Genomic DNA, 24,772 nt, shown 5'->3' on the forward strand with positions numbered 1-24,772 from the left:
CTTCTTAATTATTGTCCTTTTAGTGATTTTTATTTTTAGGCATGTATCTATTTTTTAGAGACATTGTCTAATTTATGAAGGTCAACAATCTATAGCCTTATTTTATTTTAGTTGTCTGACCTTCCTCCTTGACACATGACTAAGGCATTTACATTTATTCTGCAGTAAAACAGGCTGTCATTATAAATTTTACTTATTTAACCAGGTAAGTCAATTGAGAACCAAAACTTATATTCAATGACGACTTGGCCAAATGCAAGAAAAGACAGAGCATCTCACAACATAAATACTGTAACTACATATAAATAAAAATAGACATCTAAACAGTAAATTGCATACAATGGAAGATGTACCAATAGGTATAGAGCATTCCGCTGGTGCAATTATCAGATAGCAGCTTGTTTATTTTATTTTTGAAGAAGCAAGGGAAACATGTGTCAATCTAAAAGGTTGGAATACTTGGGAATTTATTTACCCAATTTTGGTGATTTAATTCTTAGTTATTTTATATCTTTACCCTACTGTGGAAGTATTATGTAGCATAAAGGTATTAATATTAGTGAATAAATGTATAATGATAATGTATAATAAAAACTGTATTGTATGCTACTAAGTACTATTTTGAGTAAAGAAACTGAGAAAGCAGATTTGTTAAGCAAGTTAAGCAAAGCTCAGTTGTTAGAGAGACCTGAAAGATGGGCCTTTCCAAGGGCAGACTGGTCACACACTCTGCATTTATATGTGCAAGAGTGGAAAGTTATTAGAATAGAGCATTGAGGAGTGGCAAGCTAGGTCAGCACATGATAACTGAACAAGATTGTGGGAATAGTGAAATAGAGACAGTTTTAGAGTTAGGTAGGCCTCACTTTTGTCAGTTTCTCAGAGACAGATGCCCAGCTGCCTAGGAGTGATGAAGCACACAAGGTCATCGGGGTTACATCATAGAGAAGTAAAATCTCACAGAACATGTTGGAGGCATGAAATGAAGGAACAGTAAGAGGGGTTTTAGTTGTTTGTATCATTGTATATAAGTTGTGCATTTCTTACTTTTCTTTGCATATGTCAGTATGAATATTAAGTAATAAACTCCAGAGATAAGGAAAATATTGAGTTCTGATTCCACCCTCGAAACCTATTGCATGAAGTTGGCCTGAAAAAAATGTCATTATTACAAGTCATAAAAAAGTGATAGAAAAAAGAAATCAATACTGTTTTAAATAGTTTTAAGGCTTAATTGTAATAGTATATACATTTAAAGATGGAATAATAGTTTTAATTGCAATCTTAATGTACTGGAAAGTTATGAAAACCTTAAGAGGGGCCATACAATTGCACAGTTGATGGTCATCGGGGTATACAAATTGTGCTCACTGTCATTACCCATTTTCTGAGATTTTGTTTCAGACAGTTGATGCCCCATTAATTATATCCACACCCAAGTTAGCAAAAGATTTAAAACACAAAATGTGCTATATGGATAGAACATGACTGGAATCAGGTAGGTTAAGATTATTATAATATTGATCATGTTACCATGGCATTTCTTTGTTGTAGTACAATCAACACAAAAGCAAGTACACAGACTTTACAATGGAGAACAACAAAACACACAGTAAAGATGCCAAAGGTCAAAACCACCAACTGGTCAGTGCAAGAGAAGGGTTATTTAAACACACTGCAGTGTCATTAATGGCTTCCACCAGTTAAAATGGACACCTGCTGCAACACATTACAGATTGGCAGTGGAAACACTGTTCCCCATGTTTTTGGGTTGCACAAACTCTCCCAATGGAACAGCAGACTATATCATTCATGGTTACATCCAGATGGTTACCACCAATATTAAAAGTCCACTGCTCATATCTGTTGTAATTCGATAATCAGAAGTAGTGCTGTAGTCTAGTACTGTAAGTCTGTTAGTTCCATCAGGATAGTTGTGTTTAATGACAACATTTTAAAAATCTTTTACTAACTGCCTTGCGTTACCGCTACTTGTGGCCAGGACTTCAAATCCTAGTAGCAAGCACCAGTAATGCTCGTGGGCATTGTGAAATTGGAGTGAACAGTTGGATGTTGGACACGGTTGCTTTCATCTTCTTGCACTCTGGCAACTCCTTGTGGCAGGCCAAGCTTCTGCAAGCTCAGTTGTGTTTGTTGGCCAGGTAACACACTCTCCTCCAGCACATACTGTACAGCATGTGCCCAGAAAAATACATCCTAGCTGAGCAGGCAGTATTATATAAAGCAGAACAGAACATAACACTCGATCTTCAACTCTTCCAAACCTGCTGTGATATTGTTATGAAAGCCATAATATTATTATTTTTTTAAATAATATAAATATTGACATCCCAAAATAGTATAAATATACACATTCTTTTACAGGTTTCATACCAATGTTATATTCATTACCCGCAAAAATGTATGTAAACAAAACGTGTCAATGAAAATATTTCAATGGTTAGGGTTAGTGTCAACGTTGGGTGTATATTTTACTGTTTATTTGAAAGTGGTCCGTTCTAGGCTGTACTATAACCGTGCATTGAAGGGGTGCTCGTTAACAAATCAACACATATATATATATAAAAATATATATTTATGAGAAAAAACACGGCTACACATACAAATATCAAACATGTTTGATATTTCGCCTTCATAAAATGCATGGAGAAAGTGATTTATATTGAAAAATCTATTTTAAGACCCCCCCACTTTCCCTCTTATTTACTATCTTCCCGGGTGCGAGTCTCTCATGCCAGTCCCTCTTTGTCCGGCGGCGACAGTAGGCCGTGATTAATATGGCCAAATTTACCTGTTTGTATGAATTATTATCCTAAGCTTTATTATAAGAGAAACCCTTTATAGTGTGAAGACTTGTATATCTGCAATGACACACCGGGGAGGTTCATATTAACGGACTCCAGAGCAAGCAACGGAGAAAGGGTATAGTTTGCTTTCCAAGAATGCTAGCAGGCTATCTAGCGTTTTGTAGCTAACGTTAGCTCGTTAGCTAATCAGTAATTTACCTAGCAACTAACGTTAGTTAGTATAGACCGATTAGGTTGTGCTGCTTGCTATCATAAAGGCGAAACTTGTAAATTAACCAAGTTGTATGTAGATTGTTTATTGTCAAACAAATTTTCCATCTCAATCATACACTGCCACGGTTAGCTAGCTAAACCACTAGCTAGCCACTGTACCCAAATGTGATAGCTTGTTAGCTAACGATGCTATCTGACTAGCCAACGTTACGTTAGCTGCTACAGGGTATAGCTTGCTACACATCTGTAAGTGATCATTTTTAGAGGGAGGAGGGGGAGAATTCAGTAACTTGTGTTCTGCAAACATTTCGCAGTTTCATTCAGCCCGGCTCTTCACTTTGTGCGAGCTAGCTGCTGAAACTAACCCTGGCAGTTTTGAGCAAGTTTGTTGGCCACCAAACACCGTGACAGTCAGAGAAAGCGTGGAACAAGAAATCCAGCTGTAAAACGTGTTGTTATTAATTGCAAGGAGGGAGACATTACGTAACATATTCTGTCTATAAATCTTCCTGAAATCCAAATACTGTTTATGACTCCCATTGTGAGTGTTGGTCCCGTCCATATTCTCAAGACTATTCGTCATTTTACATTTTTCTTCCATATGAACGGTGACATGGCACCGCACCGACAGTCATATTAATGGCTGCCGAATCGGGGAGACTACTGGCTGGACAAGGTCAAGGAAAGCGAGGCAAAGGTAGGCATCTGATAATTTGTCAAATTCTTTATCAGAAACCATCAGACATTACCACTGATCCAATGCACCACACGTGTGTTTACAGGACTCAGGGTGCCTGACAGTTGTCCTGTCACGGGGTTTATGACTCCCTGCCTTTGAGTTTTTGCGTGCTGTTATTAATATAATTTGTCTTATGTGCTCATCTATCATTTTATTTGCTGTACCAAACATACAGCAAAAGTCTTTCTGCTGCTTCTTCTCTGTGCTCGGTAATAATTGTGGATGTCAAATACTCAACTCAATACATCCTGGCATGTTGTCTCTGTACATCACTGACTACATGTTTCAGGACTTTGATATGTAGATCTTTGCTGTGTCTTAAAAACAAATAATGTAGATATATCTATCTACTGCATATGTCAACATGGTTAATCTGCACCCTGCTTACAACAAAACCATGGTCAAAAAATAACTCCTATTAACAGTTGTGTGTTTGGTAAGAAAGAAAAAAACATTTGTTGGTCAGTGACAAAAAAGGTTAAATTAGTTAAAAGTGCGTATGAACACTTTTTTCTTTTACCTTTAAAGGGTTGTCCATGTATTTCACCCTTTTGTAGCAATGAAGTATTTAATCAATTTATGTATCCAAAGTATTTTGGTCTAACATTAACATATTTTATCCTTATTAAATGTTTTACCATTACTGGCATACACATCTTTACATATACCCAGGAAATAAAAATTGATTGACAATTACTGACACTATTTCCTGACATGGGCTTATTTGTTGAAGTTGAATAAAATTTTAATATAAAACAATGAAAACGCATTGAAAATATAATCGTTTTCCTATGAAGGAGCTTTTAGTTGGGGCTCCAGACTAAAATGTGCTTTTGGGGGCATTGGTGCCAATGAGTATTTGAGATTTTGTCTCACCCCCAAAAAATTATTATCAGTTTGTTTGTACATAAAGATGTATACAGTAATCTGATAAGATTTTTTTTGGAATGCTGTCCTTCACATCTATTAGGCTACTTGCAATGAGTCCTAGGTCTGTTTTTTAAGAATGCAATCATGGGTAGACCTAATGGAGCAATTTTAGAGAACATTAGGTTATTCTTGGGTTGATTGAGCTATTACAAAATAAGGAGTAGTGATTTTTACTCTTTCTTCCAATGTTTCTGTCCAATGTTTATTTGTTGGGAAATTATACATTTTTCAACCTTGTGCAATTGAAATGAATTGCACGTCGTGAATATGAAGCACTTGTCCATTACATTCCTCAGATACCTGGGAATAAATGCTGCCGGCCACATTCTCTGGGGACAAATCTTCCTAACTGAAGTAGCAAGTTTGTAGAGGATGATTTATATAGCGATTTTAATAAATCATTACTTGTGAGAATATATATATATATATATATATATATATATATATAATTTATTTATTTATTTATTTTTGAAGTTCACTCTGATTTGGTTGCTTTCTGATGCCATGATTTAATAGTATTGTTGTATCCTGACTCGCATTTTTACACAGAATGACAATGTAAGATCTCTTCATGCTTTTATCTTTGTTAAAGTAACTCTGATAGCTAATTTCAAAATTAATATTTATTGCAGAAATTATTTTCCAATTCTAGTTAAAGAAAATCAAACTGTAAAAAATTTTTTCGCCACTTGCTGTAATTGAACTCACAAAATCTGAAAAATGCCGGTCTTAACAAAACAATTCCCCTAACAAAAAAACTGTTGCCATAACTAGCCAAGCTTAAATGTTTGACATTTCTGTCTTTTATGCATAAATTAAGATTTATTTTTCACTTTCAGTGTAAACATTTGAAAATTGAAAATATGACTCATCATGCCAAAAAACTCTTATTTAAGGATAGTAATCATATGCAGCCATTTATTATCACAGTTGTTTGGCTCCTTTTTAAATCATAATTATAACAGAAATAACCCAATTGGCACTGATCAGAAGTTTACATACCCTTGAATGTTTGGCCTTGTTACATACACAAAGTGACACACACAGGTGAAAATGGCAATTAAAGGATATTTCCCACATCTTTAGCTTTTTAAATTGCAATTAGTGTCTGTGTATAAATATTCAATGAGTTTGTTAGCTCTCACGTGGATGCACTGTGCAGGCTAGATACTGAGCCATGGGGAGCAGAAAAGAACTGTCAAAAGACCTGCGTACTAAGGTAATATACTGTGTACTAAGGATATAAAAAGATGTCCAAAGCCTTGCAAATGTCAGTCAGTACTGTTCGGTCACTTATTAAGAAGTGGAAAATTGGGGGATCTCTTAATACCAAGCCAAGGTCAGGTAGACCTAGAAAGATTTCTGCCAAAACTGCCAGAAGAATTGTTCAGGATACAAAGAAAACCCCACAGGTAAACTCAGGAGAAATACAGGCTGCTCTGGAAAAAGATTGTGTGTTTTTTTTTAGAGGAGCACAATATGAAGATACTGGGACAAAAATTAACTGCTTGGTGGAGTTGCCAGAAAGAAGCCTTTTCTGCGCCAATGCCACAAAAATGCCCTGTTACAATATGCCCGACAACACCTTGACACTTCTCACAGCCTCTGGCACACTGTAATTTGGAGTGACGAGACCAAAATACAGCTTTATGGTCACAACCGTAAGTGCTATGTTTGGAGAGGGCTCAACAAGGCCTATAGTGAACAGAATACCATCCTCAATGTGAAGCATGGTGGTGGCTCACTGATGTTCTGGGGGGGTGTGAGCTCCAAAGGCACAGGGAATCTTGTGAAAATGTATGGCAAGATGAATGCAGCATGTTATCAGAAAATACTGGCAGACAATTTGCATTCTTCGGCACGAAAGCTGTGCATAGGATGCTCTTGGACTTTCTAGCACGACAATGACCATAAGTACAAGTGCAAGATGACCCTCCAGTGGTTACATCAGAAAAAGTTGAACGTTCTGGAGTGGCCATCACAGTCTCCTGACCTTAATATCATTGAGCCACTGGGGATATGTCAAATGTGCGGTTCAGGCAAGATGACCAAAGACTGCATGACCTGGAGGCCTTTTGCCAAGATGAATGGGTAGCTATACCACCTGCAAGAATTTGGGGCCTCATAGACAATTATTGCAGAAGACTGCACACAGTCATTGATGCTAATGGGGGCAATACACAGTATTAAGAACTATGGGTATGCAGACTTTTGAACAGGGGTCAGTTAATTTTTTTTCTTTGTTTCCATGTTTTGTTTCATGATTGTGCCATTCTGTTATGACCTACAGTTGAATGTGAATCCCATAAGAAATTGTTTTGCCTTCTCACTCATGTTTTCTTTACATATTACCAATTCTCCAACGGTATGCAAACTTTTGAGCACAGCTATATGTTCTCTAAACGGAAAGATAAGTGCTTGAATATATCTCATATAACTGATCTCTTTTCTCACTCGCTTTAGGTTCACAGATGAAAAGCCCAGAGAAAAAGAAGAGGAAATCCAATGCTCAGGTAATGGAGATTCAGATCTGAAAACATTCTTCCATAATGTCAACATGTTGGCCTTGTCCTGCCAATTTGAGAGAAGGTTTCACTCAGCTTTGTCTTCCCCTAGTACTGGTCTAGTTAGGACAGGTCTTTGTGTTGTTAGGTCTTAACATTGAGTTAACATTTTTCCTGGTTGAAGACATGTAAACATACATCAGTGCCTTAATTTATATGTAGATACACGTATATTCACATAATACATCACATCAACACGCGTGAATTCAACATTCTTGACAGGATTTTTATTTGACACCTGAAGTAGTATTTACACAAAATCATGTTTTGTGTAATAAACAGATACTTAGCTTGTATGACAGTTATGGAATGTAGCATCCTCGCTAGCGATGTTGCTGAGTCAGCCCATAGACTGTATATATAATGGACGACGCCCTTTCGCTCTTTTCCATTGGTGAAAAATGAAGCCACCAGTGTCCTGATACGGCGCTGACATCTTGGACTTGCGTCTGCGCAGATAGCGATCTTGGGACCAGTTCTGCGCAGTAGTTATGCGCAGTAGCGAGAAGGAAGTAAAGCCCTAAAGCCGCGAAATCAACGGCCCCACCCCTGTGCCCCGCCCTCACTCTCCCTCGCAGAATGCGCATACCGTAATCAATCGCAAGTCCAAGTACAGTACAACCGTTGCTTGTTAAACCTAGACGATATGTTATAGCCTAACTTACATCATGTTTAACCTTAATTTAGAATAGGCATAATACAAAAATAATTGGTAACTTCTAGCTAACGATCACCTGCTAGCTATTAACATGGCTATTAATGAGGCTTGTTGTCTTTTAGCTAACGTTAGCTAGCCCATTACATTTATTTACTAATTAAATAGCTTATAAATTTAACTTACCGAAAAAAATTCAAAGATCGATTGGAAATGCCAGATCGGTTAGCACAATGTACTGCAGAACAACCCATTATGTCCGTGTGAAATTATAGAAATTTAGAGATTAAATGTAAAGTTCCAATCTCCTCAGTCCTCCGAAGATTCAGTGGCTCCTCGGCTCAGATAGCTGTCAATCACAGCTGTGAATCACGACGTCACACCACCGTTTTTAGAGCATTAAATAACTAACTAAAAACAAACTTATTTTAAAAACAAACTCTTGAATTTACATTAGGGTGATACAAACTACAGTAAATGACAGAAACCAGCTTCGGAAAAAATATATTTGAAGGGTAATTTAATTGTTTAGTTGGTCTCGCGTCCCATTGAATAACATGGGGAGGGCGGGGTTTATGACCTATACTGGGACCACTCACCAGGGGGCGATCGAGACGTTTTGGCTTCACTTTTCAGGGCTTGTGCGGCACACTTGAGTCAGCCAGTCAAACTTCCTATTAATCGATTGTAGTGCACTTTGCTCCATACTTTCTATCAAAGTTAGCTTACTAGCTACTACTGCTGAGTTAGTACCTAGCTAGTTAACATTCTTATGATTTAACAGCTGCCAGTTGAAATGTGCACAGCAAAACAAAAGGGGATGCTGACAGGCAGACTCATACTTGATCATTTATAATACAAGTTAAATAAATAATTTGTGTTAAAGCTAGCTAGCTACTTATGTCAATAACAGGATTTAACAGAATGCGTACTTTGACCTCACCACTTATTTACAAAAAATGTGTCTATACAATACAGTGCTGCAATGTGTTCACAGTACGGGGATTCATGGGGGGTGTGTCATGTTACCTTAGAATGAGATGACTGGCCATTTAGATTCGGACCTGTTTACTATGACTTATTTTATTAGCAAAACTATGTATTGTAAATAGGCCCTCATCTCCATAATCCATCCTCTATCGTCTGTTTCAGGGAGCTGGCGCGTTCTCCCACCTCTCTGAGTTTGCACCCCCTCCCACCCCCATGGTGGACCACCTGGTGGCCTCCAATCCTTTTGATGATGACTTTGGCCCCCCTTCACTGCCAACCCGACCTGGTGGGGCTGGAGGTCCAGGAGGGGGTCCGTTCCTCCCTAGCCCTGGGGCAGGAGGTGGAGGGCCTTATGGGGGAGGGGGCAGAATGGGCCCCGGCATGGGCTTCATGGGGGGTCCTGGAGGACCTGGCGGTGGCCCCGGAGGACCAGGGCGGAGACCACCCTTCGGTCCGGGACCACCCAATGCGGGACCCCACCACCAGCTGGGCTTTGGGGGGATGCCTGGCTTCGGAGGCGGGGGTAGTGGAGGTGGTGGTTTTCCGGGCCCAGGGGGTCCTTCACAATTTAATATGCCGCCCAATTTCAGTCCACCCATGCACCCAGGACCAGGCTTCAACCCAATGCTGTCTCCTGGTGGCATGGGGGGCCCCGGAGGAGGGGGGCCACCGCACCCTCGTTTCGGAATGCCCCCGCAGCAACAGCACGGACAAGTTGGGCACCCCTTCAACAGCCCCCCGTTGCCCGGTGGTGGAGGCCCCAGAGGACCCCCCCATGGCCCTATGAACCCCATGGGGGGGATGCCTGGTGGGATGAACATGATGGGGGGCATGGGAGGTGGTCCCGGAGGAAACATGGGAGGGATGCCAGCTCTACCCCCTCAAGGACAGTTTCCTCCGTCACAAGATGGGCCTTACCCGGGCCCCAGTCCCCCAGGTCCTGGAAATGATGAGGGGAAAAACTTTGGTGGCGGAGGGCCCCAATCCGGTCCCCCTCAGCAGCAGCAGGCTAACTTAAACCCCTCTGGTCCCCCTCCAAACAACACCCCCCCTGGGCCTCCCAGCTCTGGTCCCCCCCAGCCAGGGGGAGGCTTCTCTGGCCACCCTGACCAGCAGCCCAACCCCAATACACCGGGCCAGCCCCCCTCGGCGCCACCCCAGCCTAACCCCAATTCCTCCCCCACCGGCCCCCTGAACGGATCCCAGCCTCAGCCGGGGCCGCCCAATCAGCTGCAGGGCTCCAACTCCACCAACGCACCCTCCTCCAACAACCCATCCCAGCAGCAGTCAACTCCGCCCAACTCCGCCCCTGGCTCTGCCCCTTACAATCAGCAGAACAACGCACCCGGCGGAGGGCCCATGGCCAACGCTCCCCCCAATTCTACCCAGAACAACATGACCAACAACAGTGGGGGCAACACCCCCGGCAGCAACCCCAACCCCCCTTCCAACTCCACGTCCACCCCCAACACCCAGTCTCCTCTGCCCCCCGGCCCCGCCAACCCCTCCACTGGCTCAGGCTCCGGTCCAGGTAAGCTGGTAGGCCCCGGTATGTCGTTCCCCTGCGGCTTTTGCGTGTCGGAAGTGCATGACGACCAGGACGCCATCTTGTGCGAAGCATCGTGCCAGCGCTGGTTCCATCGCGACTGCACGGGCCTGACCGAACCGGCCTACGGGCTGCTGACCCGGGAGAGCTCTGCCGTCTGGGCCTGCGACTTCTGCCTCAAGACCAAGGAGATACAGGCTGTGTACGTCCGTCAGGGCCTGGGCCAGCTGGTGGCAGCCAACGAAGGTTGAGGAGGGGGGGGGTGGCACTGAGTTAGAGGTACAGGTGAAGAGACACAGACTGCTCCAATCTCTGTCTGAATGGCTTTGGTTTGCCATGTCTAACTACTTAGCCAATCTTAATCTGACAAGCCCTTTACAGTGGACAAATCTCTCTTACATAGATAAACACACTCACTTACATGAAGCACTTTGAGTGAATCTTTTGGACGAAACTAGCAATTTTTTATTTTTTTTGACGTGACAGATGCCCATTTAAATTTCCCCCACCAGTCATCTGACCTGCCGACAAGTGAAGCACTGACACCAACACACTACCTCACACTTTGTGACTGCCCAGCACGGACCCCTCGCACTGACAAACCAACTGACTACCACCAGGGTTGTGGCAATTTAATTTAAATTATTGGAAATTCAGGAAGTTATCTTAAATTCCAGTTCTCTTTAACAGTTTTCAATAAGGTCAATTTGGAATTTGGTTAGCCTTCTGAATTGAAAAAGAACTGACCTACATCCTGACACTGGCACCCATAATTTTAAACCAGAGCAGATTAATCCAAAGGAGATCCAGGCCGCCTGACCTCGACAGACAAAACTGTCCTCCCTTTCACACCTCCATGGAGAATATACGCCACAGACATTTTTTGTAGATACACAGTCTGAAAATGTGCCGGTTACACACATCTTGCAGGAGAATCAACCAATGAACGAAAAAAGTTAACTATATTATGTCAAAGTTCTGTCAATTGACTTGTTTTATACATTGAATCCACCATTTTTTTTAAATATCTACTCATCACTGGATGTGGAAGATGTGATATCAGTGCTGTTGGATGGTGTTGGCATAGCTACAAGTAGTGACATCATGGTCCTATCAAATGTGTGTACTAGTCTTTGGGGTTGCATGTGAACCAATGCAGTAACTTTGTCCAATTTGTTTTTCTTTGTAATTTTTCTGTTGGAGGCCTCGAAGTAGACCAAACAACGGAGCGAAAAAATATCAATTTTCATATTACTGTCACGGCAGAAGGTGTTTGTAATTTTTCTTCTCTTTTTCTCAAGGGGCGGGTGGGGTTACATTTCTGTCCAAGTTGCCTTTTTCTCTCAGCCGTCCCTTTTTTTGTACTGATAGCTGTGGTGTGTAATAATGTGCTCTACTCTGGCACCCTCTGGTGGGAATCAGTGGGTTTGGCCAGCAGCCCACACAGGGTGGGAAAGGGCAAAGGTACTGAACTCTGAAGTAAACAGAATTGTTTTTGTACTCATCCTAGTGAATCCTTTTATTTGTTGCTTTTGTTGTATTAAACATGGGATAAGCACAATCCACTAAAAGCTTTATCCATTGAACTTAGTATAGTTAACTCATTATCTGTCAGTACCGGGTCTAGTCAATTTACTTTTCTATTCAGTAAGTAAACTGACATTTTCCAATGCATTTTCCTCAGATGTTTTGTATTAGGATAAAAATTTTATTGGAATTTCAGATTTGTTCCTGGAGAGAAGCGGCACTAGGAAATAGTGTGTTCGAAAAGTATTCAGATTCCTTGAACTTTTCAACCTTGACTGAATTCACAAGAGATTTTTTTTAAATGCTATTAGTCTACACACAACCGATGACACGGAGCAAATGCATTTTTAGGAATTTGTGCCAATTTATTGCAAATAAAACATCTTTGACATTGTCTGTAGAACAAGATTGAAGGTCACATGTGAAAAATTATATTTATTGGACATGATTTAGAAAGGCACACCACTGTATTCAAGGTCCCACACCTCAAAGTACATGTTTGAGCAAAAACCTAGCCATGATGTTAAAGAAACTTTCCATAGACTTCTGAAATAGAATTTTGTTGAGACATCATTCTTTGGAACATTATGTATTGAAAGTTCCTAGGAACAAAATGGTCTCTAACATTGTGAAATACAAATTTGGAAACACCAGGACTTCCTAGAGTTGTCTACCAATCTAAATAACTGATCAAGATGGGATTTAGTCAGCAGGGTAAGCAAAAACCCAATGGTCATTAAGAGTTTTATTGCAGAGATGGGAGAACCTGCCAGACGGACAACCGTCTCTGCGATACTCCATCGATCAGGCCTTGATGGTTGCTGCTCCTAAGTAAAAGGCATATCACATACTGATTGGAGTTTGTCAAACAGCACTTAAAGGACTAAGAGCATGAAGAGAAATTCACTGGTCTGATGACTAATATTTAATTATTAGGCCTAAAGGCAATGCTCTGCATCTGGTGGAAACAAGGTTCTGCTTATTTAATCACTGAAGCAGGGTGGTGGGAGCATCATGCTATTGGAATGCTTCTCAGCAGCTGGGACTAGGCAACTGGTCAGGAATGAGGGAAGGACAAGCGGAGTAAAATACAGAACCTCAGACTTGGGTGAAGATTAATCTTTCAGCACAACAATGACTTAAAGTACACAGAAAAGACAATACTGAAATGTTTTGTGATTATAGGGTATTGTGTGCAGATTGATAGCAGTTTCTCTTTTTAGAAAGGTAGTGTGTAATACAACAAAACATGGAGAAAGTGAAGTTGTCTGAATACTTTCTGAAACCACTTAATGAAATTCATAAATCCCCAAATTACCTCAACATTTTCAAAATATTATTGTCTGATGTAGTTTTATAGGCCCATAAAACTACATCTTCATGGTGATGAGAGCGACTATCTAGTGTTGAATATACATTTTGGGAATTTCACCCCCTTGTTGTAAAAAAGCAGCTGTCTAGCTAAACCGGTCCCTGAAAATGATCATTTGTCATATATATATATAAATGCATACATATATCGCATGCAACATATTACAAATCAACCTTAATCTGCTCTGCTCGTCATGTTCACAAAAAGGCAGCGTGACTGATAGTCCAGAACCATTTTAAATATATAAAAACGACTTTTCGTTGTTATGAAATGTGAAATGTGGAAACAGAATCCTACTCCTTACTGTAGCAATTATCAGTGCGCTTAAAAATGGGTGCTCAGGACAGGAAAAAAAATCTTCAGACTAATCACTTTTCTTTTTTTTTTTTATAACCAAACCGTTTGGTGATAATACCAATTAGTATAAATAAAAAAATGGCCGAGTTAGGCTGCATGCAGAAACGTAGAATTCTAGAGTCACAAAAAGTGATTAAATAATCTATTGATTCGCGAAACTGACCCGCTAACATCGAAAATACCTTACATTACTATAGGCGCCGCCTCCCGGGTATTCTCCGCCAATCGTTTTGTTTTCTGTACGGGTGACGGAACGATAATTTTCTGACGTAGCCTATTTGCAACAGGTTGCGCGATAGCAGCAGTAGGAATTTATGTCTACAGTATATTTTTCATGTCTTAAACAGCAAGATAATTAACACAACCTAAGGCGCAGATCTGATATCCCGCCTTGACCTCCATTGCAGGTAGGTTACAGTAGTAGGCTGTACTATTTACACGCCAGCGTGTCGTTAACTAAGCGAGCGACTTATTAGTCTAATTGTTTAAGCTACTGTGTTGTATATCTGAGGTCGGTGTCAATAAATAACACGCAAGTTCGAATTGTTTGTATTAAAAATGCTTTGGTGGATACGCGTTACACTGTCTGCGTTTAAATGGGATACGTTATTTGGGATGAACAGAGAGGACACCTGTGGCTTTCTGGTGCGTTGGCAGGGGTGGTATATGCTACTCAGCTTTTCCTGGCCATGATAATTGGCTACATACGTGTTTGACATCGTATTACTGCGCGCTGTAATTTTATGGATATTTCAGCATTTTAAGTCGGATACGCAGTGTCAGGCTATACATTTTAAGTGATTAGTGAACACAGTATGTAATACGGTCGATTAGCCAATAGAGAAACTGTGCATTATTTTGTTTACGGGTGTTTTTATGCGTTATTTGACGCCCATGGTTATTAACCTCACAATATCTGGACCCGTTCTCGTGGTCATTGTGCCATCGAGCTAAACAAATAATAGCTTCTGCGGAGTTTCGTTCACACCGATACTGGCTGGGTGGCTGTGACGCAATTAATTCGATGGAGTCAGGTGACAGGTGCATCTACGTTCGCTTTTCACAAAAAAATGCTGCAAAGTCAACATTGGTTTCGTCGTGAAAATGTATGGTATTTGTTGCTTCTTGGTCTTAAGTTAATACTAAGAATAACGCCACTATTGTGGTTAAGATTTGAATTAAGTTTAGTCAGTCAATGATTTACTCTGTTCCTTTGTTAACTAGTGACGACATATGCTTATGTTTGATAATGCCATAATTGCGCCAAAGGTAGGCCTATATTGAGTATTCCTGAGGCCGTTCACCATTAATAATAGCCTTATGTTCGCTCTCAGAACATGGTTTACCTATAGCCCAATTGCATCATTAGAACGATATGATCATAACGATGAATTTAGCCATAATAACGTTTTGGCAAACTGGGCCTTCTTAACGCCAGAAGGACACTGCACGGCTTCATTCTGTTCAATGAGCCCTAAACGTACATCTGCAGCCCATAATGTGTAGGCATAATTATGGTTACGGGCTCTCTACCATAGTCAGACACTCACACATTAATTATCATGAAATGTGAGCATTGCAAGCAGAGGCAAGGCCTAGTCTTCGAAATATTTAAATGACTTGTACATTTTTGGGTCGAGTTGTGGTTGGACCAGCGCCGTCTGATTTCCAGTTGGAACGACGATGAAGGGATATGACCTGGGGGTGGTATAGCAACGTTGCGTGTTGTACTTTTGTTTAGCTGTCCTTTGGTGCAAGTAGTTTTGCAGCATAGGTGTGAAATTTAGCAATTTCGCAAAGGCTCTCTGTGGTTCCCAAATAAATTTTTCTCCAGGAATCTTATATTTGATGACTGCCCCAGACCACGTGTAGAACAAAGTACATTGTCGTTTGATTCATTTAACATATTACTGTAATTTTGAAATGCATTTCATGATCATTCAATTATGATCTTTATAGTTCCTTTTATCTTACACCGATCAGCCATAACATTATGACCACCTGCCTAATATTGTGTAAGTCCCCCTTTTGCTGCCAAAACAGCCCTGACCTGCCTAGGCATGGACTCCACTAGACTTCTGCAGGTGTGCAACTTACAGGACTTGCACCAAGATGTTATCTGCAGATCCTTTAAGTCCTGTAAGTTGCGAGGTGGGGCCTCCATGGATCTGACCTGTTTGTCCAGCACATCCCACAGATGCTTGATTGGATTGAGATCTGGGGTATTTGGAGGCGAAGTCGACACCTGGAACTCGTTGTTGTGTTCCTCAAACCTTTCCTGAACCATTTTTGCATTGTGGCAGGGCGCATTATCCTGCTGAAAGAGGCCAATGCCATCAGGGAATGCCGTTGCCATGAAAGGGTGCATGTGGTCTGCAACAATGCGCAGGTTGGTGGTACGTGTCAAAGTAACATCCACATGAATGGCAGGACCCAAGGTTTCCCAGCAGAACATTGTCCAAAGCATCACACTGCCTCCGTCGGCTTGCCTGCTTCCCATAGTGCATCCTGGTGCCATGTGTTCTCCAGGTAAGTGACACACGCACCGGGCCATCCACATGATGTGAAAGGAAACGTGATTCATTAGACCAGGTCACCTACAGCTCCGGAAAAAATTATGAGATCAGGCTCCTTTTTCTTTCCTTTCCAAAAAGTTGAAAAGGGAAGTTTTGAGTGAGGAACAGAAGCGTTCAATTTGCAGTGGTCTCTTAATTTTAACCCTTCTGTTCCTCACTCAAAATGTTCCTTTTCAATATTTTTGGAAAGGAAAGAAAAATGTGCAGTGGTCTCAATTTTTTGCGGAGCTGTACTTCCATTCCACCGTGGTTCAGTTCTGATGCTCACGTGCCAATTGTAGGCACTTTCAGCAGTACAGGGGTCAGCATGGGCACCCTGACTGGTCTGCGGCTACGAAGCCCCATACGCAACAAACTGAGATGCACCGTGTTCTGACACCTTTCTATCAATACCAGTATTAACTATTTCAACAATTTGAGCTACTCTAGTTTCTGTTGGATCGGACCAGATGGGCCAGCCTTTGCTCTCCAGTGAGCCTTGGCTGCCCATGACCCTGTCGCCAGAACGTTCTGACTGGACTGACACCGCTTTTCCTTCCTTGAATCAATTTTTGTTGGTACTGACCAGTGCAGACTGGGAACACCCCACAAGGGCTTTATTTTTCGAGATGCTCTGACCCACTCGTCTAGCCAAATTTGGCCCTTGTCAAAGTTGCTCAGGTCCTAATGCTTGCCCATTTTTTCCTGCTTCTAACCCATCAACTTTGAGGACAGAATGTTCACATGCCAGGTGCCATGATAACGAGATTCTGTGTTATTCTTTTCCCCTGTCAGTGGTCATAATGATATGGCTGATCAGTGTATTGTACTGTTTTAATGGAGAAAACTCAGTGGGCCTGGGACTAATCAGAGGTGGTTGATTGAATGTCTTAATCTTTCTATCATATACTTATTTGAAATGATGTGAAATGCATTTAAGCATAGTTTCTAAGGGAATGCATAACACTTTCAAGCTGTTAAGCTATCAATATTAACATGATTAAAGATATATTCTGGGATTTTTGGCTGCTGGTGGTGAAGATCGTGTAATATTTCATTTGTGCCAATACGTGCCCAATTTCTTCAAAACCACTTACTTTCAAACCTGGAAACTCATGGCTAACTGAGGTATAATGGGAATGTTACAGATGAAGTATGTACATAAAAACAACATTACATGTTCATGCCAAAAAGGGAGGTATAAAAAAAGTTTGTTTTTCTGCTTATGTCCCTGACCACATCTTAAAAAAATTTAATGCATTCCACCACAAGGGGGCCTAGCTCCTTCAGTTGAAATTCTAACCCCCTCAGTTTTAGTTTGATGTTCCTATATAAAAATAATTAAGAGATGCTGATTGGCGCAACATCCGTTAGCACAATTTTAGTGGCGTTCTGTGGGAGTGTCAGTGTATAAATTACACATTCTGTGTGCGGCTCATTATGTACTGTCTTGTTTGAAAGCTGTTGTGCAAACTTATGGAGTGGAATGGCAGGGTTCTCTCCATGTCTTGGCTATGCTATGAGGCTTTCTCTTCAACAGTCCGTTGAACATATACTAATAAATCCAGCTGTGTTATAGTACAGTATATACATTTATTTCATTTAGGACATTTTGTGGTGGTTATTTCAATCTTCATACTATTGAATTTTTATTTTACTGTTAATGTAGCCTAAATATAGATTGTTACATTTATCCTATATTCTGTTGGATTGTATTGTTATTCTGTTCTATTCTCATTATTCAGCATAAATTGCTATTTAGTATTTTTGTTTGCATTAATAAATGCTACTTTCAGCATTTAGTTAAATTGGTTTTGGAAAGACAGCTGTGCCAGCTGTATTTACATTGTTTTTCATAGGTGAGTATCCTGCCTATCATGTAGGTTAGAGAAGGGTAGCTTGGCTGATGTATCCCACATGATTCACAGCGCAGTGACATTCTGGTCTGGATAGGATCCTGTTCATAACCACATTAATAGCTTAGAAAATGTAAAGCATTTTGATAGATCATGATTTGTTCAATTTGAAATGGGTATATGGAACAAGCGGTGCGCATTTCCTTTTATCAATGCCTTTTGCAGAAAGGAAATCAAAACACCCTTTCCAAACTCTGAAGTCTGGTGAACTTAGTCAGGTGTCAGGCAGGCCACAGAAAAGCTGTATCCACAGCCATAAAATGGTTACACATTCACTTAGGCTTTGGAGATGTTTAGATTTGAGTGGGCTAATGTGGGCTGCTGCCCAGTCTGACCATTCTGGCGACAGGGTCATGGGCAGCCAAGGCTCATTGATGCACGTGGGGAGCAAAGGTTGGCTCATGTGGTCCAATCCAACAGATGAGCTACTATAGCTCAAATTGCTGAAAAAGTTAATGCCGGTACTGATAGAAAGGTGTCAGAACACAATGCATCACAGTTTGTTGCTTATGGGGCTGCGTAGCCACAGGCCAGTCAGGGTGCCCATGCTGACCCCTGTTCACTGTCGAAAGCGCCTACAATGGGCATGTGAGCATCAGAACTGGACTACAGAGCAATGGAAGAATGTGGCCTGGTCTGATTAAACACGTTTTCTTTTACATCATGTGGATGGCCGGGTGCATGCACTTACCTGGAGAACACATGGCACCAGGATGCACTATGGGAAGAAGGCAAGCGGGCGGAGGCAGTGTGATGCTTTGGGCAATGTTCTGCAGGGAAACCTTGGGTCCTGCCATTAATGTGGGTGTTACTTTGACTCGTACCACCTACCTGAGTGTCGTTGCAGACCGTGTGCACCCTGTCATACTAAAGGTGTTCTCTGATGGCATTGGCCTCTTTCAGCAGGATAATGCACACTGCCACAAAGCAAAAATGGTTCATGAATGGTTTTAGGAACACAACAACGAGTTCCAGGTGTTGACTTGGCCTCCAAATTCCCCAGATCTCAATCCAGTCGAGCATCTGTGGGATGTGCTGGACAAACAGGTCCAATTCATGGAGGCCAACTTACAGGACTTAAAGGATCTGCTGCTAACATCTTGGAGAACATCATGTGTTCTCCAGATACCACTGCACACCTTCAGAGGTCTAGTGGATCTTCAGCTCTGGAAAAAATTAAGACCTTTGCACCTTTTTCTTTCCTTTCCAAAAAAGTTGAATTATGAGTGAGGAACAGAAGTGTTCCATTTGCAGTGGGCTCTTTATTTTAACCCTTCCTCACTCAAAACCCTTCCTGTTTGACTTTTTTAGAAAGGAAAGAAAAAGGTGCAGTGTTCTCTTAATTTCTACCAGAGCTGTATAGTGGGTGTCTCAGTAAATTTGTCATTTTTGTATAAAGATATTAAAATAAAATGTAGGTGACGTGTCACTGATTAAACCTGAAACCACAAATGATATACTGACTAGGCAAGTATATGTTCAGCTTATTGTCAGCCTCTTGCATGTTTGGCAATGTAAACAATTTGCAGATATGCATATAAGCAGCCTTTTGATGGTTAGAATAGAACAACCATGGCTCCATGTGACGCTCCATTGTGAAAATGAAAACCAAACCAAATGCAAGAACAGCTTTTACTTATTTGTATGAAAAGGCCATTACTAAAGGAACATTTGTAGTTGGGACATCTTCTAAAACCCCCAAAAAAGTGTGGGAAAATATATGCTTGCAAGTAAATGTTGCTTTCCCCTTTCTATGCAGAGTCACTGAGTGTGTGGTATTCTTTGCAGTCTCATACAAGGGCAGAGATTGCAAAATTCAAGCAACAAATAACTGCCACAGGTAATAGAATATTAAGCCAATATTTTTCAACTACACTAGACCATAATGTTTTATTCTCTATCTGTTAATGTAGTTAGCCTATACAAAATTAACATGTTTATTTATGCAAATTAATCATGCTATAAATAATCACAGATTATATTAATATGTAATCTATAATTCCAAACATTTATTGCATTTATTAGGAAGAGGCTCTTGTCTATTTCATCAGTGATGTACAGTGTCTTTGGGCACTCAGACACCAGCAGAATGGGGCTGCTTGAGGCGGATTGCCAGCAGCAGACATTTTAGGATTGTTTGTGACTTAGTCTTAGTGACTTAGGAGTCCTCTTGACTACTCCTAACTTCACAGATTTAGGAGCTGGTTTTAGCTCTAAAATGCTTTGTGAAATACTTTTAGACCAAAAATATAGAAGTTCTAAAATTAGGACTGACACACCCATTGTTTTTAAGAGTTTCTCCTTAATCAGCAAGCTGGGTGCTACAGTGGCTACATACCCCTGTTAAAATGCCAGGTTCTTGTGATGTAAAAGAATGAGACAAATAATGTCAGAACTTTTTCCACCTTTAAAGTGACCTATAACATGAACAATTCAATTGAAAAACAAACTGAAATCTTTGTAGAGGAAAAATAAAACAACTCACAATAACCTGGTTGCATTAGTGTGCACACCCTTAAACTTACTTTGTTGAAGCACCTTTTGATTTTATTACAGCACTCCGTCTTTATGGGTAGGAGTCTATTAGCATGGCACATCTTGACTTGGCAATATTTGCCCATTCTTCTTTGCAAAAGCGCTCCAAATCTTTCAGATTGCGAGGACATCTCCTGTGCACAGCCCTCTTCAGATCACCCATAGATTTTCAATTGGATTCAGGTCTGGGGTCTGGCTCGGCCATTCCAAAACGTTAATTTTCATCTGGTGAAGCCATGCTTTTGTGGATTTGGATGTGTGCTTTGGGTCGTTGTCGTGCTGAAAGGTGAACTTCATCTTCAGCTTTCTAATGGGCGCCTGAAGGTTTTGTGCCAACATTGCCTGGTATTTGGAACTGTTCATAATTCCCTCCACCCTGACAAAGGCCCCTGGTTTCAGCTGAAGAAAAACCGCCCGAAAGAATGATGCTGCCACCACCATGCTTCACTGTGGGTATGGTGTTCTTTGGGTGATGTGCAGTGTTGTTTTTGCGCCAAAAAACATACCTTTTGGGATTATGGCCAGAAAGTTCAACCTTGGTTTCATCAGACCATAACACATTTTCCCACATGCTTTTGGGGGACTTGATGTTTGTTTTTGCAAACTTCAGCCGGGCTTGGATGTTTTTCTTCGTAAGAAAAGGCTTCCGTCTTGCCACCCTACAACATAGCCCATTCATATGAAGAATACGGGGGATTGTTGTCACATGTAGCACATAGCCAGTACTTTCCAGTAATTCCTGCAGTTCCTTTAATGTTGCTTTAGGCCTCTTGGAAGCCTCCCTCAAAAACCTGGCATTTTAACAGGGGTGTGTAGACTTTTTATATCCACTTTACTTTTAGACTTAAGGTGTTTTGTGAATACGGACCCTAGTTTTGGTTCTGCCTGACTGTTAGTGTGGTATGCCTTGAATAGTGTTGTTGGTCCAGAATTTGATCACGTCTTGCTGGTTATTTTAGCAGTTTCTTTTATCTGGGAAGATCCGGTTTAAGGTTTTGTTCGCATAGGTAAATTATGGGTTCATTCAGCATTCTACAGTGGATGCCATTCCACAAACCTTGGTTAACAAAAGTACACTAACCTTTGATATTTAAAATGCCCATAGTTAGTCAAAAGCTGATTTTGTTTTTCATATTAAAGCTGCTGCCAGACGGGCATATTGACTTTATACGTGTCCATGATTTCAAATACTTTTGTAATGGGAGTCGTATGTTGGTGGAAGGCCTGCCTTCCTGGACAAACTTCTCAGACCAGTTTAACCTTTAACAGGGCGATGTGTATGTTAACCAGTTAATACACGCACATGTGGTCAGGTTTTGTCAATGGATCATTGTGGATGCAGCATAAACAAGTGAAACCTGTTTGTTACTCTTTTGTGTAAGAAAGCATTCTTAAAAATAGAGGAGTGTGGTGAGAGGTAAGGACAATGGCTGGCTTGCAGACTGTCGTGTTTGGTGACATTCCTCTCTTCCATGTGTCATAAAAATTTGATATGACCGAAGGTCTTGTTTTAGACAATGTGTGAGGACCCTTAAGTTGGACAGGAGCCAGGACCCTGTGACTGTGCCTTACGTGATAAATTAACCAAACACTTGCCAAATTCATCAACACCAAGGCTTAGTATCCACTAACCAAATCTAACCACTTCGCATTGTTGAATGTATATATATGGTACAACTCAAGTTTGGACACACTTACCCATTCTCTTGAAGCACTGTCAATTTGCTTTATGGTGAATTACTCCCAAATTCATAGTCACCACATTGATAAATTAATAAACATATTTAGGTAGTTTTAAGTCTATGTATAGCAATGCAGATAGCCCGACTTACCCCTCTTCTCAACCCCCCCCCCCCCCCCCCCAAATGTACCTATTCATTCACTAGACGGCCCAACTGTAGTTTCTTCACAATCTGCCCCGTAAACCAACAAACCCACGTGGTACATTTTTGTTTATAGAGAAAATCTGGAATTCTGGGAATGTGAGAAAGACAAAGGCTGACTTTGACTAGCGTAAGGGCCAATGGTTGAGGCCCTTGGTGATTCTTTGTTCTAATAGCCACTTCATCTGGTTAGTGATTTATTACCCCAAGCTTATCAGTTATTGAGAGAACAGCTATCCCACAAACTCTGTTGGAGGAACTCAACTGGGGGGGGACAGGACAGTAGGAGACTGGGGAAGATTGTGCGAGAAATTTGAAATTGGGTGAAAGGGTGGAATGGCAGAGAAGGGGAGGTAGAGATGGAGTGCAGGTGTGTACAATGCAAACACTGGCTGAGTGGATCTATGAAGCCGTTGCAGCCAAGGGCGATCGCTCTGTGGTAGATGCGGTGAGATGACGGGCCCATTCTTAGCATAGCGCCTGGTGTTTCATGCTACAAGGAATAGGGACAATAGGAGGATTATCAGAGGATACCACCCCACATGATATCTGTCATAAGCAGTAAGGAACAAGAGTTTAACAACGAATACATACACCAGTTCATTGGTGTGAAATAATTTGCTGTATTCACCAGGTGAGGGACGTTTCTAATAGACCTAAATGACCAGGTAATTGGGAGTCTTTTAGGTGTTTGTTAGGAACTTACCTCACCTGGTGAAAACCAAGGAATGGTACTTTTTACTGCTCTGATCCAGTCCATGTGCTTTTTACTTAAACCATTCGTAGCATGATTGATTGCATTTAAAACAATCAACTATCAGAAGTGTGTATATACACTCACCTAAAGGATTATTAGGAACACCTGTTAAATTTCTCATTAATGCAATTATCTAATCAACCAATCACATGGCAGTTGCTTCAATGCATTTAGGGGTGTGGTCCTGGTCAAGACAATCTCCTGAACTCCAAACTGAATGTTAGAATGGGAAAGAAAGGTGATTTAAGCAATTTTGAGTGTGGCATGGTTGTTGGTGCCAGATGGGCCGGTCTGAGTATTTCGCAATCTGCTCAGTTACTGGGATTTTCACACACAACCATTTCTAGGGGTTTACAAAGAATGGTGTGAAAAGGGAAAAACATCCAGTATGTGGCAGTCCTGTGGGTGAAAATGCCTTGTTGATACTTGAGGTCAGAGGAGAATGGGCCGACTGATTCAAGCTGATAGAAAAGCAACTTTGACTGAAATAACCACTCGTTACGACCGAGGTATGCAGCAAAGCATTTGTGAAGCCACAACACGCACAACCTTGAGGCAGATGGGCTACAACAGCAGAAGACCCCACCGGGTACCACTCATCTCCACTACAAATAGGAAAAACAGGCTACAATTTGCACGAGCTCACCAAAATTGGACAGTTGGAAGACTGGAAGAATGTTGCCTGGTCTGATGAGTCTCGATTTCTGTTGAGACATTCAGATGGTGGAGTCAGAATTTGGCGTAAACAGAATGAGAACATGGATCCATCATGCCTTGTTACCACTGTGCAGGCTGGTGGTGGTGGTGTAATGGTGTGGGGGATGTTTTCTTGGCACATTTTAGGCCCCTTAGTGCCAATTGGGCATCGTTTAAATGCCACGGCCTACCTGAGCATTATTTCTGACCATGTCCATCCCTTTATGACCACCATGTACCCATCCTCTGATGGCTACTTCCAGCAGGATAATGCACCATGTCACCAAAAGCTTGAATAATTTCAAATTGGTTTCTTGAACATGACAATGAGTTCACTGTACTGAAATGGCCCCCACAGTCACCAGATCTCAACCCAATAGAACATCTTTGGGATGTGGTGGAACGGGAGCTTCGTGCCCTGGATGTGCATCCCACAAATCTCCAACTGCAAGATGCTATCCTATCAACATTTCTAAAGAATGCTTTCAGCACCTTGTTGAATCAGTGCCACGTAGAATTAAGCACAGTATTAGTATGGTGTTCCTAATAATCCTTTAGGTGAGTGTAAATACAACACACTATAGCAATAATCCTTATGTGATGTATTGGTTCCTGAGTGTTCCTGTTGAATGATGAAACACTTCCTGGGTAAGGTGAGACAATGTGATGTAAACTCAAATGAGGATTGTCTCGGTCCCACGGTCTTACG

The 24,772-nt window shown here is 41.3% G+C and overlaps 2 protein-coding genes across 7 annotated transcripts in view; both read left to right on the top strand.

Moving 5' to 3' along the window:
* The first annotated feature begins 2,742 nt into the window (after positions 1-2,742).
* Positions 2,743-12,386, top strand: pygo2 (pygopus homolog 2 (Drosophila)). Of its 2 annotated transcripts, XM_010902068.5 has the most exons (4): positions 2,743-2,943; positions 3,673-3,738; positions 7,174-7,223; positions 9,082-12,386. In XM_010902068.5, the coding sequence occupies exons 2-4, from the start codon at positions 3,681-3,683 to the stop codon at positions 10,714-10,716; spliced, it is 1,743 nt and encodes a 580-aa protein (XP_010900370.1). In that variant the 5' UTR covers positions 2,743-2,943; positions 3,673-3,680; the 3' UTR covers positions 10,717-12,386. The 2 variants fall into 2 exon arrangements, with proteins under 2 accessions (XP_010900370.1, XP_010900371.1); XM_010902069.5 differs by lacking the exon at positions 2,743-2,943 and having other exon boundaries at positions 2,950-3,738.
* A 1,550-nt stretch (positions 12,387-13,936) lies between these two features.
* The window catches only part of cgnb (cingulin b), a 49,865-nt gene continuing 39,029 nt past the window's right edge, over positions 13,937-24,772 (top strand). For 3 of the 5 annotated variants that reach the window (XM_020050451.3, XM_020050454.3, XM_010902067.5), the window contains exon 1: positions 13,938-14,128. The gene's annotated coding sequence lies outside the window, so the exon portion shown is untranslated. Of the gene's footprint in view, positions 14,129-14,803; positions 14,828-19,951; positions 20,033-24,772 lie in introns of those variants that run through there. The other 2 variants (XM_020050452.3, XM_020050453.3) reach the window with 2 other exon arrangements.

Source organism: Esox lucius, chromosome 10 (genome assembly GCF_011004845.1).
Source record: "Esox lucius isolate fEsoLuc1 chromosome 10, fEsoLuc1.pri, whole genome shotgun sequence".
Classification (NCBI taxonomy): domain Eukaryota; kingdom Metazoa; phylum Chordata; class Actinopteri; order Esociformes; family Esocidae; genus Esox; species Esox lucius.